The 13,446-nt window shown below is 40.6% G+C and overlaps 1 protein-coding gene across 1 annotated transcript in view; it reads left to right on the forward strand.

Annotated features, from left to right (window-relative positions):
* LOC140937325 (uncharacterized) overlaps positions 1-7,758 on the forward strand; it is a 19,559-nt gene extending 11,801 nt beyond the window's left edge. Inside the window, exon 5 of the mRNA XM_073386871.1 lies at positions 7,541-7,758. Within this exon, the coding sequence (XP_073242972.1) occupies positions 7,541-7,655 (115 nt within the window). The 3' untranslated portion in view covers positions 7,656-7,758. The remainder of the gene's footprint in view (positions 1-7,540) is intronic.
* Positions 7,759-13,446: the final 5,688 nt, after the last annotated feature.

Raw genomic sequence — 13,446 nt, forward strand, 5'->3', positions numbered from 1 at the left:
GAGGTATGGAGGTCGTCGCCTGGTCCTTTTCGGTCTACTGGATCTTTTGGAACTACTGGATGGCACAGAAGTGTCTTGGACTGCCGGGCTTGGCATATCCACTTCCTGACAATTCACTGCTGTTGTTCCTCCTTCCTGTCGACTGCTACCATTACCACTTTGTTCAGAGGGGTTCTCTTGCACTGGCTCTGCAGTTGTCTCTTGTTCAGGTAGTTCCAGTAAATTCTCCTGCTCAACATCCTTTTGGCAAATGGGTTGATCTTTCATGTCACCCGCACCCATCAAAAGTGTCTCTCTCCAATCTTCTCTCCAATCAACCGCCCTCGTCTGCATTCTCCTGGTACGTAACGACATTTGCAAGTTTGAACTGACTAGCATCTCGCTGAACCTCTCGACCGTCTGAAACACGTCTCGCAGTAATAGCAGATCCACTGATTTTTAATCACTGTGTAGAATACAGGCTCATATGGGGTTGACCATTTGTTCCTCTTTCTTTGTCTTAACAGGACATGATCTCCCAAAACAAAATTGTGTTCTTTACTGCTTCCACCTTCATCTGCCATCTTCTCCTTGTACTACCTGTCCTTCGCTCCTTCCGTGGCACTGTGTAGTCCAACTTAGTTCTGACAGGCCTGTTCTCATAGCTTGATAAGGTGAAATGCCAGTCGCAGGATGAGGTGTGTCTCTGTAATTCTTTAACATATCCTAGACAGCCATGTTTCTATCTGGTCCTGATTTCCCTTGCAGATGGGCAGTTTGTTCTTTTCTTTTAAGGGTCTGCATAAATCTCTCCACCTGCCCATTAACTCTAGGGTGATTTGGCGTGACTCGATGATGTACAAATCCTTCTTCCTTTGCAAAATCCTTGAATTGCTCTGAATTGAACGGTGGTCCATTGTCGGAAGTTACCCGTCTAGCAACTCCAAGGTAAGCAAAGGTCAGTGACCGACTGATGAAATGTACCGGCTGCCAACCCTTAGCAGATTGCTGGAAGAGACCCGCTGACAGCCCTTCATTGTAGCTAGCTTCCACACGTACCATAATCATAATAGTTTGGGTTTAAAAAATGCAATTGTGTTCTCGCTCGTGATAGCCCCCTTAATTTCCGTAAATGCCTTGTCTTCTGTAGGTCGCCAATGGAACTTGGTCTCAGTTCTTGTTAAGTCTCTCAGCGGTTTCGTGAGTGATGCATACCGAGGTATGAACTTGGAAAGGTAACTGGTCATTCCGAGAAAACTTCTCACCTCGGTCCTTGACCCAGGGGGTTCACATTCATGAATAGCTTGCACCTTCTCTAGGGTCGGCTTGAGGCCCTCCTGGTCAAATCGATAACCATAAAATGTAATCTGGGACGGACCAAAATGGCACTTGGGCTTGTTAAAGGTAATCCCATAATCTTCAGCTCTTTTGAATACTGAACCCAGTGTTTCATTGTGCTCCTTCCAATTACGCGCTCCAATCAGGATGTCATCCCTCTGGTTGAGGCACCGAGGAATGTCTCCAAAGACCCGTGACATCGCATCATCAAATAGGTCTTGAGAAGCCTTTGCGCCTAACACCAATCTTTTACGCCTGAAGTTGCCCCAAGGAGTAGAAAATGTGGCAACCGATCTTGACTCTGGATGTAACATTAACTGGTGATAACCTTGGCGAAGGTCTAATTTGGTCCAAATGGAACGGTCATGGAACTTGTGAGTGAAATCTTCCAACACTGGTGCTTGTGCAATTCGACTGCGTTCCATGTACTGGTTTGGGACTCTGAAATCAGCACTAGCTCTAATCATGTTTGGTTCCCGTTTCTCTGGTGGTACCTCTGCAAATTTGGGCTTTAACTGCTCTACTACTGGAGAACACTAAGTGATTGGCTCATCATCAGGAACTCTTTCGAAAACGTCCCCTGTTAATCCTTGGTCTAGCCATTTCTTGAGTGGTTCTTGAAGGTAATGTGGTACCGATCTGGGTTTCTGAGCCACTGGTATTGCATTGGCCTTCATATGGAAACGCACTAAGATCTCCTTTCCACGTTTCTTTTCTTCCATCTTTCCAATGCCCTCAAACAAGTGACTGTACTTTGCGACAAGGTCTTCCATTTCCTGCATTCCAGTGTTCTCAACAGTATTAGCTGCACAACCGTCGCTGGATATCCTGAGTGAATTGGGTTCTGCGAGACTACCATTTGGTTGGATCTTCAACATCCCCAGTCCTATTAAAGTTTCCATACCAATAAGCGGAGGGGATTTAATTCTCCTAATACCACAACAAACGTCACCAATCTACCACAAGTGTCATTGCGTATTGTTGCACGGAATTCACCCTTAACATCAAGTTTGTGTTGCATTGTGTACAATTTCACGTTGCTAGGCTGAAGAACTCGCTTATCACTCGACCTATGTACAAATGCCTTAAATTGATGCTCATCCATAATGTTAACATCTACACCACTATCCACTTTCATCTGCACATCCACATCATTCAATTTCACTTTAACACACCTGCTGGTAGTACCCACTCCTCCGATCTGTTTAACTTTTTTCGCTTGCGATAAGTGCTCTTCTGCTCGTCCAAAGAATTCATCATCAGAACTTGTGGATTCTCCCGCTTCTATTGTCTTCTTTATTCTTCTTTTGACTTTACCTTTGCCTGGTTTCTGTTTTCTAAATCTGTTACCCTAGGATTTACACACAACTGCGAAGTGATTCCATTTGTGACATTTAATACATTTCTTTCCAAACGCGGGGCAATCTTTTCCTTTCACATGCGCACCGAGTAATCCACAAACGCCACATTTCCACGGTTTCATCTGACGTTGAGATTCACTTATCGCCGGTACAGACTACACGCGACCAGAGTGGTTGACCTGTTCTGTTCCCATGTCTTGTATTTGGCGCGCAATATCTTCGGTCTGGCTTGCTTCAGTAAGAAATCTTGTGAGGTCCCATGTCTTGCTAATGGCTCTCTCGATTAATGTCTTGTTGTCAATGGTCTGAATAATATTTTCGAGGATTCTTTCATCAAATGTATCTCCAAATTCGCACCCTTTCGTTTTTTCTCTTACTCTTGCGGCATACGCGCTTATAGTTTCGCCCGTGTGGCCTCATCTTCAAGAATAAATAACGGGCATGATGTTTATTCTTCTTCGGGGTAAAATGGCCGCTTAACTTCATACGCAGTTTTGTGTACACGTCGCTCGTCTCCGGATCAGGTAAACTCTTTTCCAAGCGGACTATCTCATTTCCTCCGTAAATAATCATCGCATCTTTCTTGTCCGCGGCCTCTGAAATCTTAAAGAATCTGAATTCCCTTTCAATACCTTCTAGCCATTCCTGCCAAGCTTTTTCCACGGCGTTCATCTGTTCTGCGAGACGTCTGGGATTGCGAACGGCTGTGTGGGGAGGTTTCTCGTCTCTGTTACAACTCGAATTGCTTGAACTGCCGGTCCAGCAACCTGTATTTCTTGGACCACCGCCGCTGCTTCTTCACGATTTTCACCCTCATTACATTCGATCCTCGTCGCAAATTGTATAAGCCGACAGGAAAAGTATATTTATTAGAAGCGTGCGAGCATATATGATCCAGGGCTTGGGCCCACTTCATGAAGTCGTCATCAGGTATAATCCTTCATATATACGCCACTAAATATAACATTAGTCGCAACATTTTGAACGTAAGGGTTGCCTACAGCGAAACTTCTATTTAAACTGTGTATAATTATGAAAAGTTTTTGAAGGCTAGTGATCAAAGTAATATCGAATGGTTCTTCTCAAGTGCTCAATGTAATTTGAGGAGACACTGGCCAGAGTCGTGGGGCGTGCAGAAAGAACTTTTTGTTTTATTTGTTGCAATAGATGTTCTACAGGGCGCAGTTGTTCGAAGGCCGATTAGCGCTTAACCCGGGTTTCTTTTCCTTTTGTTCAAAAACATTTCTTTGGATAATTTTCTCTGCTTGTTGACAAAATGAAGCTTTCACATCTGAATTCAGATTTCGATGTTATCATTAATTTTATTTATTAATTATATTAAAGATCGACCCAAGCCGGACCACATTTTTTGCGGTGAACGCCGGGGCACAGTGATTGTGTTTGAACACTGGTTCACTTACACTACCTCTCAATTTCACACGTTTCAAGGGAATCATCAAAACCTTCAGTGGAATGTCAGTGGAATGTGTGTACGGCTCACGTCAATAACTTCTCCAGTCATTTGGTCGAGTGTGTTGATTCCAGTGACTTGAGTGGCACTGCTGCTTGCTGGCCACGTTTTTCCGAATAAATAACATGGAGCTAGAATGTTCGTTTGTCCGGTGCCGAAAATATGACAAGTCATGATGAAATGGTGCAGCCGAGCTTCACATCTCGGTAGATTTACTTTGTGGACCAACGGCCGCCGAGCTACACAACTTGGTAGATTTACTTTGTGGAACTACGGCCGCCAAGCTACACAACTCAGTAGGTTGACTTTGTGACACGACGGACGCCGAGCTAAACAACCCGGTTTGATGCAGACACCAGGAGTCGCACGCATTTTCCAAAGAAAAATATGAAAGCTTAATCCAAAGTAAAATTTTACTCATGGTGTAAACTTTCAGCAAACTTTTGAAAGATGAACGCTTTGGAAGATTCATTAAACACAGATCGATAGTAGACCTTCAGCAAACTCTTAAATATGTACGCTTTACGAAGATTCAGCACACTTTTAAAACGTGAACGCTTTACGAAGACAGAATATTAGACCTCAGCAAACGTTTGAAAGATGAACGCCGAGGACACACGAATCACCACATGAGTTAGCGCGTCAAAGTGAGCCCAGTGAGCCGAAACGTAGCAAGCGCCTCAAAGCGAGGCAAATGTGTGTCGACAAAAATGCAATCTCAAAAAAAACGTCCCTTATTAGTTGCACAGAACACCCAACAGAAATTAAGAGTTGCGTTCTCGTGCTCGAACGCAATTACAAATTGCACTGAGTATGAAGATATTCTTTCATGGATGCCTTGAACGTTGAACGTTGGCCAGAAGCAGTTTTAAAAAGGGGTATTTGAAGCGAATCGCGCTTGGAGCATAAAGCGATCATGTATATTAGAGCGTTTGCAAATTTTGCTGAAGAGGTACCTTGGAGCTAGGCCATTTAAACATTTATGAACCATTACTGAGTCTCTGAATAGTAGTACAGTTGACTCCCGATAACTCGAACCTCGCGCTAACTCGAACCAAAGTCGATTTCCCCTTGATTTCCTTCATACGTTTACTGTAATTGTACCCTCGGTAACTCGAACCTCCCGCTAACTCGCAATAATTTTTGTTTTCCCTTCAGATCATTTCTATATAATTTTACCCTCGATAACTCGAACCATGATGTAAGGGCGTGACAAGTCAGGAGAAAAACCGTGTACTGAAGTCCCAGACATTGAATTTATTTCAAAGCAACCGACATGCAATTTCACCTCATAGTAGTTTCAGTCTTTTTGAAAACGTGTGTGAAAGATAATGATTGCTGGAAAGAGGGATTTGATTTGTATGTATCGAGGCGGTCTTGTTAGCGGTTTGTAAACAAACTGTACCGAGCCACCTTAAGCTGGCGAAGTAAGGGTGTTACGTGATCGCATTTCTTAGAATTTGTAGCTATTTACGAAGCGAAATTCTGAATTGATTGGATCTCGTTTATATTATTGGCAGAGGTATTTGACCATACTGAGGAACAATAGAGCATTTTGCTGAATACCAGGGATGAATTAACTCGAATTAAAATTAACTCGGTTAATTTGACATAACTGTGGAGATGTGATCGTTATAAGTTAAATGTGGGTCAAGAGTGACACCCAAGTCCTTGGCGGAGGCAGATGGCTTTAGAGGCTTGCCAAGAAAAGTCACGTAGGAGTGGAAGGTAATCCACTTATCAGCTGCCTGGTTCCGATAAAAACGAGTTTGGTCTTGTCCGGGTTAATTAGTAAGTTGTTATCAGAGTCTTATCACATCACCACCTTGCTACGTTGGGCAGGTCGTCTTCGAGTTTCCGAACGGCCGAATCTATACCTAACAGGGGAAACGACAGGAACACTTTCGAGTCGTCGACGTATGACTCCAGACAGCATGTTTGGAATGCAAACGGTAGATCGTTCAAATAGATGCGAGACGACAGTGGGGAGAGTATAGCACCTAGGGGTATTCCATGTGTAATTGGCAGAGGGTCAGATAGGGTAGAGGCTATTCGGGTAGACTGAGAGCGGCCAGATAAATAGCTCTTGAACCAGTTGACAACAGCAGGTGAGGCACCCACCATCGAAAGTTTGTGAAGCAGTTTTAGATGGTCAATAACATCAAATGCTTTCGAAAGATCCAGTAGCACGAGCGTTCAAGGTCTCTGTAGAGATCGAGGAACTTTTTGTTTCCGCTCTGGTGGGAGGACAGCCGCTTGTTTCGTAAGAGGTAAATGAACAATTCTTTCACAAACCTTTGAGACAACCGGTAGAAGTGATAAAGTTCGATTGTTAGCTGCTTCCTTTGAGGATAGGTATGAATTCTGCCGTCTTCCATGTTGTTGGAAATGTGTTCGTAATAATGGAGCAGTTGATAATCTCGGTGATAGGACCTTATATGACAGGGAGGCAGTCTTTGATTATACGAGTACTTACTTTGTCTGATCGACGGGAGAGATTAAATGACACGGCGAGTTCACATCTCGCTCGTCCGGGAGAAGAGGGACAGTCTCCGGGGTAGGTTCAGGAAGGATGATGTTATTGTCTTCAGCGAGGCGAATAGATGCATTAGCAGCGTTTCTGCCAACGGATGAGAAAAAGCGGTTAAAGTCTTTAGAGTAAGTGAGCCTTTCCTGGTTTTTAGATGGGATGAGGCGATTAATGATCTTCTAGAGGGAGCTGGGATTGTGTTTGTGTAGTTGCACCTCTTCGGAACTGTATTTCCTCTCAGCTTTACTGAATCCTCTCTTGACCGAGTCGCGGGAATCCTTGAAATTTTTCCAGTCTAATGCGTCGCGTGTTAGAAGGAAACGGTTATGAGCGCGATCCCTGGACATCATTAGGTCCTTGATTTCTTCAGTGACAAGAGGTCAGGGTCTGCTCCGAATTCTGATCGTTTACATAGAAGCATGTGTGTTCAGAACCGACTGTAGGACCCCATTGAGGATTTCAAGTTTAGTGTCCACGTCGGTTTCATCGAAAATAGTTAGCAGGCTTTATTATTAGGATAAAATTAATAAATTCATATTTTAATTTGTAAAATCTTACATTTTATTCATTTCTCGGACGGCAAAATGTGAATTTTAATAAACCGTTTACCTATCTATTTATCTATCCATTTACAGCGGTTAAAAGGGATGCAGTGTTCTAAACTACAAGGTATGAAAGGGTTACCAATACCATTTGCCAGTTGAAAGGGGTTCCTTTTTAGTCAAAAATGGTATATAAAAGGTTAAGGGATTAGACCTTGGGGTGGAGCCACCCCTCCCTGTATAAGACTTCATGGAATATCCCCTGGGATTGAAGAACCACGGGTCGTGTATTGTGGAAATCTTTAACTTTTATTTAAAGATATCGAGAGACTGTACAAGATGAATATTTAAGTGATGACAGCCAACAAGAAGAAAATGATATGAGGCCAACAGATCGAGAAACAGACAGTGACGATGATCAAGAAAATACATAATTTTAACACAACGCGTACTACTGTAAGTAGCAAAGGAGAAAATTCACAACGGGAATCAAATTTCTTTTTTGTGAAACCCTAACAAATAAATAGTGCAAGTCTGTGAAGGATCTTGTTTTGTTGTTACAAATGGTAACATCATGTGTTTCAAATTTTTGTTGTAATATTACCGTAATTCTTATCGCCAAAGGTAATAAATAAAGTTTATTATTAATATTATTAACATAGGGTTTTGCCACTTTCAATGTAATATTTAACAATTATTCCACGGGTGCGCTTTGGATATGAGTTGGATATAACCATCTCATATCCAACAAGCGCGATAGGAATAATTGTTTTATTAAAAACGCCCACAAAAGATCGACAATTCTTCCCGACTTTATTTGTAAGAACAACCGATTTTCAGCTTGATATTAATTTGAGCAGACGCGTACAGTTACCATATGTGGAGAGCATGATATAATGGCTCATATACCATGATGGCTAAGCCAATCAGAGATCTAGAATTGCATTATTCAATGATTCAGTTTTTAATAAATAAATTGAGCCAAGGCAAAAGTGAAAAAATTATGATATTTTTAAGAAATGTCTTTCTTAAGTAAAGTTTTCTGAGCCTGCAATCACTTAAATACCATAACTGGTCAGCGGATATCTTTAAAAAGAAACAGTACCTTAACTGACTTAACTTGATTCGCCGATAGGCGACTGTACTGGGCTGCCCGGCACAAAACCTGCGATGCATGAAAACGAGAAGTTTTCTCGAACAGACACAGGGAGCCCGCACAATCTGTTTGTGTAGCCGATTGTTATTTTATAGTAAATGTTCTGGATTTACCGTTTGCCTCACCTATAGCGGTATGTCGCTAACTATGTCTATAAATCAATGATAAATAAACGTTGAATTACCTTACCTGTGGTATATAGTCGTCCTTTTACATCAAAAGCGGTTTTTTGAGCGATTTTGAAGGAGTTTGAATTCTAATATACTTATTTTAAGATTTACTGTAGCTCTGCCATTGATTTTCCCGTGTGTAATTATGATAATATTTTGTTCTATTTATCTAACTGAGGGAGCCCATTCCTTATAAGCCCGGTGGCTTCTCTTGGGCTTCCTCGCCATGAGAGTTTAAGTAATTAGATTTCATTTGATTTGTATAATTTTTTGGCAAACAAAACAATAAACAATAAGCCGTTGACTGTTCCTTATAATAGAGGGACAAGGGTGGAATCCATGTTTTGAAAGGGCTCCAGTGCCGGAGCGATTTTTTCCCCAAAATCGCATTGCTCCGCTCTCAAACCCCGTAGCAAAAATGTCGAAAGATTCACGTTTCTCCTCGTACCTTCCGATCGAAAATCCATCCAAACAGCCCGGAGCTAGCCGTCGAAGAAAATTAAAATCCCACAGTATTCGAGAGGCAGGAATGCGTAGCAAGATTCATACGTGCCAGCCACAAACCTTCCCGCTGATTGCCCTTTTTTTATTGGATGTCGTTAACCAAATGGTTAAATAATAACTGATGAAGAAGACTTGGTAAGCGTTTGTTGTTTAACGACATCCAATCAAAAAGAGGCAATCAGCGGGACGGTTTCTGGCTGGCACGGATGAATCTTGCTACGCATTTCTGCCGCTCGAATACTGTGGGATTTTAATTTTCTTCGACGGCTAGCTCCGGGGCTGTTTGGATGGATTTTCGATTGGAAGGTACGAGGACAAACGTGAATCTTTCGACATTTTTGCTACGGGGTTTGAGAGCGAAGCAATGCGATTTTTGCGGGGAAAATCGCTCCGGCACTGGAGCCCTTTCAAAACATGGATTCCACCCTTGTCCTTATATTATAAGGAACAGTCAACGGCGAAATCAAACTCCTTCAAAATCGCTCAAAAACCACTTTTGAGGTAAAAGGACGACTATATACCAAAGGTAAAGTAATTCAACGTTTATTTATCATTGATTTATATACATAGTTAGCTATATATCGCTATAGGTGAAGCAAACGGTAAATCCAGTACATTTACTATAAACAGATTGTGTGGGCTCCCTGTGGTCTGAGTCAGTGATTGTTTTGACGAGAAAGTGAAATTTTCCGGGAAAATGAAACGCTTTATCCTGGTGATACTGTAATACAAGAAAAAACTTTTAACAGTTTTTTTAATTTTTAAGTGTACATTTGCTTTCAGTACTCCTTATTTTTCTTGTAATTGTTGTATGCACGACCCTACCAGCAATGCTGATCTTTTTATCGTGCCATAAACTAAGGTTCTTACCTACCCACCTACCTAATCTATCTATTTATCTATCTATCTATCTATCTATCTAACTATCTATCTATCTATCTAACTATCTATCTATCTATCTATCTATCTATCTATCTATCTATCTATCTATCTATCTATCTATCTATCTATCTATCTATCTATCTATCTATCTATCTATCTATCTATCTATCTATCTATCTATCTATCTATCTATCTATCTATCTATCTATCTATCTATCTATCTATCTATCTATCTATCTATCTATCTATCTATCTGTCTATCTATCTGTCTGTCTGTCTGTCTGTCTGTCTATCTGCCTATCTATCTATCTATCTATCTATCTATCTATCTATCTATCTATCTATCTATCTATCTATCTATCTATCTATCTATCTATCTATCTAAAATGCATGCTGTGTACAACTCTAAACATTGTACTCTGAGACTGTACGGAGATATTAAAAGTAGATACTAAGCACTGCAGCTATGGAAAATGTCATTACTTTCATGCGATATTGATATCTTATAAAACGGACAACAAATTCAGCAGGAATACGCGCAAACTAAATTTACTGTGTGTTGTATAACGTTCTGTTCAACTTACACTTTTTTCCTGTGCTAAACATGTACTGTACCGAGCCGTATCTTGGTCCGGTACAAAGAAGCTATGTATATTTATACTGACAGAGTCATGGGCCCCAGATACCAATAAAAATCATCGTTCAATTTTTCGAGTGTAGAATCCCTGAAAGAGTACTCCTCAATGGAGCAATATCAATATGTAGAAGGTTTTCAAAGGTTTCACACCGGTTTGAGGCTAAGATGTGCAGCCTGTCTCTCCTTGCAATTTTTACTTTTTGAGTATATACATTATGACATACAACACTCGTTTTGTATTCCAAACGAAAAAGTAGTATAACTGCACCGGGGCCTTTGACATTAAAACTCATCTCCAAACAAGCGAGACTTAAACGCTACTAAGAGCGTTCTTGTTTGGTGAGTTTCAGTAAGACCACCCATCTTGTCCTTCTCTAAATCCAGTACAAGGTTGTAGTCGCCTTCTATAATAATATCATCACATTTGAAATCTGCAAGGTGATCAAAGAAGTCAAGGAAGAAAGTTGGGTTGTCTTCATTAGGAGCATATATGTTCCCTAAAGTAAAACACTTTTCATTGGTTTTAATGTCGCAAATAATGAAGCGTCCATTTACTATAAACAGATTGTGTGGGCTCCCTGTGGTCTGAGTCAGTGATTGTTTTGACGAGAAAGTGAAATTTTCCGGGAAAATGAAACGCTTTATCCTGGTGATACTGTAATACAAGAAAAAACTTTTAACAGTTTTTTTAATTTTTAAGTGTACATTTGCTTTCAGTACTCCTTATTTTTCTTGTAATTGTTGTATGCACGACCCTACCAGCAATGCTGATCTTTTTATCGTGCCATAAACTAAGGTTCTTACCTACCCACCTACCTAATCTATCTATTTATCTATCTATCTATCTATCTATCTATCTATCTATCTATCTATCTATCTATCTATCTATCTATCTATCTAACTATCTATCTATCTATCTATCTATCTATCTATCTAACTATCTATCTACCTATCTATCTATCTATCTATCTATCTATCTATCTATCTATCTATCTATCTATCTATCTATCTATCTATCTATCTATCTATCTATCTATCTATCTATCTATCTATCTATCTATCTATCTGTCTATCTATCTGTCTGTCTGTCTGTCTGTCTGTCTATCTGCCTATCTATCTATCTATCTATCTATCTATCTATCTATCTATCTATCTATCTATCTAAAATGCATGCTGTGTACAACTCTAAACATTGTACTCTGAGACTGTACGGAGATATTAAAAGTAGATACTAAGCACTGCAGCTATGGAAAATGTCATTACTTTCATGCGATATTGATATCTTATAAAACGGACAACAAATTCAGCAGGAATACGCGCAAACTAAATTTACTGTGTGTTGTATAACGTTCTGTTCAACTTACACTTTTTTCCTGTGCTAAACATGTACTGTACCGAGCCGTATCTTGGTCCGGTACAAAGAAGCTATGTATATTTATACTGACAGAGTCATGGGCCCCAGATACCAATAAAAATCATCGTTCAATTTTTCGAGTGTAGAATCCCTGAAAGAGTACTCCTCAATGGAGCAATATCAATATGTAGAAGGTTTTCAAAGGTTTCACACCGGTTTGAGGCTAAGATGTGCAGCCTGTCTCTCCTTGCAATTTTTACTTTTTGAGTATATACATTATGACATACAACACTCGTTTTGTATTCCAAACGAAAAAGTAGTATAACTGCACCGGGGCCTTTGACATTAAAACTCATCTCCAAACAAGCGAGACTTAAACGCTACTAAGAGCGTTCTTGTTTGGTGAGTTTCAGTAAGACCACCCATCTTGTCCTTCTCTAAATCCAGTACAAGGTTGTAGTCGCCTTCTATAATAATATCATCACATTTGAAATCTGCAAGGTGATCAAAGAAGTCAAGGAAGAAAGTTGGGTTGTCTTCATTAGGAGCATATATGTTCCCTAAAGTAAAACACTTTTCATTGGTTTTAATGTCGCAAATAATGAAGCGTCCTTGGGGGTCAGTGTAAGTTTTTTCTATTTGAAAATCGAAGTTGTTGTTGAAAAGGATGCATACCCCTGCTTTATTGCTCTTATAAGTACTAAAAATAGCTTGATAGCCCCATTCAGCAGACCATACGTGATTAGTATTTTCAGTGCAGTGGACTTCTTGTAGCATATATGCCGAGTAATTTTTTTTGCGAAGCCAATTAAACACCTCTCTACGCTTTGTATTGTCTCTTAATCCCCTGACGTTTAGTGATGCTATTGTCAAAGCCATAGATATTCTCTTGGGCAGCTTTGCAGAGGAAGCCTTACATCACCTGGTGTCAAAGCTCCACAATCACTGCACGGTATGATAGGAATTTGTACTAGGCGTTTACTTCTAAAACAAATGATTAGCACGAAGCACGAAGCACGAACTTTTGGGGCGAACGCGGGAGATTGCTCACGCAGAGAACATGACAAAGTTTAATGCTGCCGTTGACAACTTAAAAACAACTTCCAGTTTGGAATGAAAATAAGCCACGCCAAGACTGGGTCCTCGAGAGATGGCTGAAACAGTGCAAGGTACTGAAATTCTGTCTTGTATCTGGCAGCCAGTCATTCTGAAACACACAAGAATACAATTTGCAATTCAAGATAACATAACGGATGCCCTTCCACAACCTTTACACTAACGTACCGAATGCATGTTTGCTTTTCAGATACGTGGAGAAAAATACGCGCTGTCACTCACCTTACGGAGGATGCAATCCTGACTTGACAAGATTTCGGTGGAATAGGCCGAAAGAAGTGGTTAGTCACTGCCTATTAAGTATAACGGGAGCAGAGGATAATTCCCTGAAAGATGTTAAGATGATCTCGAAAGGAAAGTTTGAAATTAGAACACCAAGGGACAAACGGTATTACGAGCTGACCTT

The sequence above is a fragment of the Porites lutea genome, chromosome 5, assembly GCF_958299795.1.
Source record: "Porites lutea chromosome 5, jaPorLute2.1, whole genome shotgun sequence".
In the NCBI taxonomy this organism is placed as follows: Eukaryota; Metazoa; Cnidaria; class Anthozoa; order Scleractinia; family Poritidae; genus Porites; species Porites lutea.